The following is a 1,355-nucleotide window of genomic DNA, read 5'->3' as shown; positions in this document are numbered from 1 at the left end:
CCCGCGGCATCCAGGACCCCTCTGCTGCCACGGGTGTCCCGACGTCACCCAGGGTCCCCCTGCCATCCGGCGTGTCCTGGCCGTCCCATGCCACCTGGGGTTAGGACATCCCACCCACCGTCCAGGATGTCCTAACGCCACCCAGGGTCCCCGTTATCACCGGAGGCGTCCCCCCCAAGATGAGGTCTCCTCACCATCCAGGTTGTCCCCGTGCCATCGGGGGTGTCCCCTCGCTCTCCAGGGTGTCCCCCCCCACCTCCCTCGGGGTGTCCCCTTGCTCTCTAGGGTGTTCCCCACCACCCACGGTGACCCACGCCACTTCAGGTGTCCTCAGCCACCTGGGGCGGCCCCTGGTCTCCAGGGCTGTCCTCGTGCTCTCCAGGGTGTTCCCAGGCACCGGGGCTGTCCCCGCAGCACCCCCGGACCTGACGGGACAACCCCCCCCCCAACCCCTCCACAGGCAACGTGGTGAACGGGACCATCGCCCGGCAGATGGTGGACATGCTGGTGGAGTCCTCCAGCAACGTCACCATGATCCTCAAGTTCTTCGACATGTTCCTGAAGCTGCGGGACATCGTGGCCTCGGACGCCTTCCGCGACTACGTCTCGGACCCGCGAGGTCTCATCTCCAAGAAGGACTTCCAGAAGGCGATGGACAGCCAGAAGCAATACGAACCCGCCGAGATCCAGTTCCTCCTCTCCTGCTCCGAGGCGGATGAGAACGAGATGATCGACGTGGAAGCCTTCGCCGGTCGCTTCCAAGAACCCGCTCGCGACATCGGCTTCAACGTAGCTGTGCTCCTCACCAACCTCTCGGAGCACGTTCCCCATGACCAGCGTCTCCGGACCTTCTTGGAGCAGGCGGCCAGCATCTTGGAGTATTTCCGTCCTTTTTTGGGACGGATCGAGATCATGGGAGCGGCTCGACGGATCGAACGCCTCTACTTCGAGATCAGCGCCGCCAACAAGGCGCAGTGGGAGATGCCCCAAGTGAAGGAGTCCAAGCGTCAGTTCATCTTCGACGTGGTCAACGAGGGGGGGGAGGCCGAGAAGATGGAGCTCTTCGTCAACTTCTGCGAGGACACCATCTTCGAGATGCAGATCGCTTCTCGCCTCTCCGAGGAGGAACCCCCTCGGGAAGGAAGGGAGGATGAGGAGCAGGAGGAAGAGGAGGAGCCCCCCGACCTCACCGGCTCCCCGCCCTCCGCCGAACCCACCTCGGCTTTTCGGGAGCTGCTGGCGGGGGCCGGGGGGTTGCGACATTTGTTGGGGTTCCCCCAAACTTGGCGGCGACGGTTGCGACGGTTGCGACGGCGGCCGTGTCGGGAGCTGGCGTGGGCGGCGGGGGCGGCCGC

At 65.2% G+C, this 1,355-nt stretch overlaps 1 protein-coding gene across 1 annotated transcript in view; it reads left to right on the top strand.

The window, feature by feature from the left end:
- The window catches only part of LOC103906309 (ryanodine receptor 1-like), a gene marked incomplete at both ends in the record, with an annotated part of 19,011 nt that extends 17,661 nt beyond the window's left edge, over window positions 1–1,350 (top strand). The window contains one exon of the mRNA XM_019474357.1: window positions 461–1,350. Within this exon, the coding sequence (XP_019329902.1) occupies window positions 461–1,350 (890 nt within the window). The remainder of the gene's footprint in view (window positions 1–460) is intronic.
- Window positions 1,351–1,355: the final 5 nt, after the last annotated feature.

Source organism: Aptenodytes forsteri, unplaced genomic scaffold, assembly GCF_000699145.1.
Source record: "Aptenodytes forsteri isolate BGI_AS27 unplaced genomic scaffold, ASM69914v1 Scaffold633, whole genome shotgun sequence".
Lineage (NCBI taxonomy): Eukaryota > Metazoa > Chordata > Aves > Sphenisciformes > Spheniscidae > Aptenodytes > Aptenodytes forsteri.
This window is presented reverse-complemented; position numbering and strand designations above follow the sequence as displayed.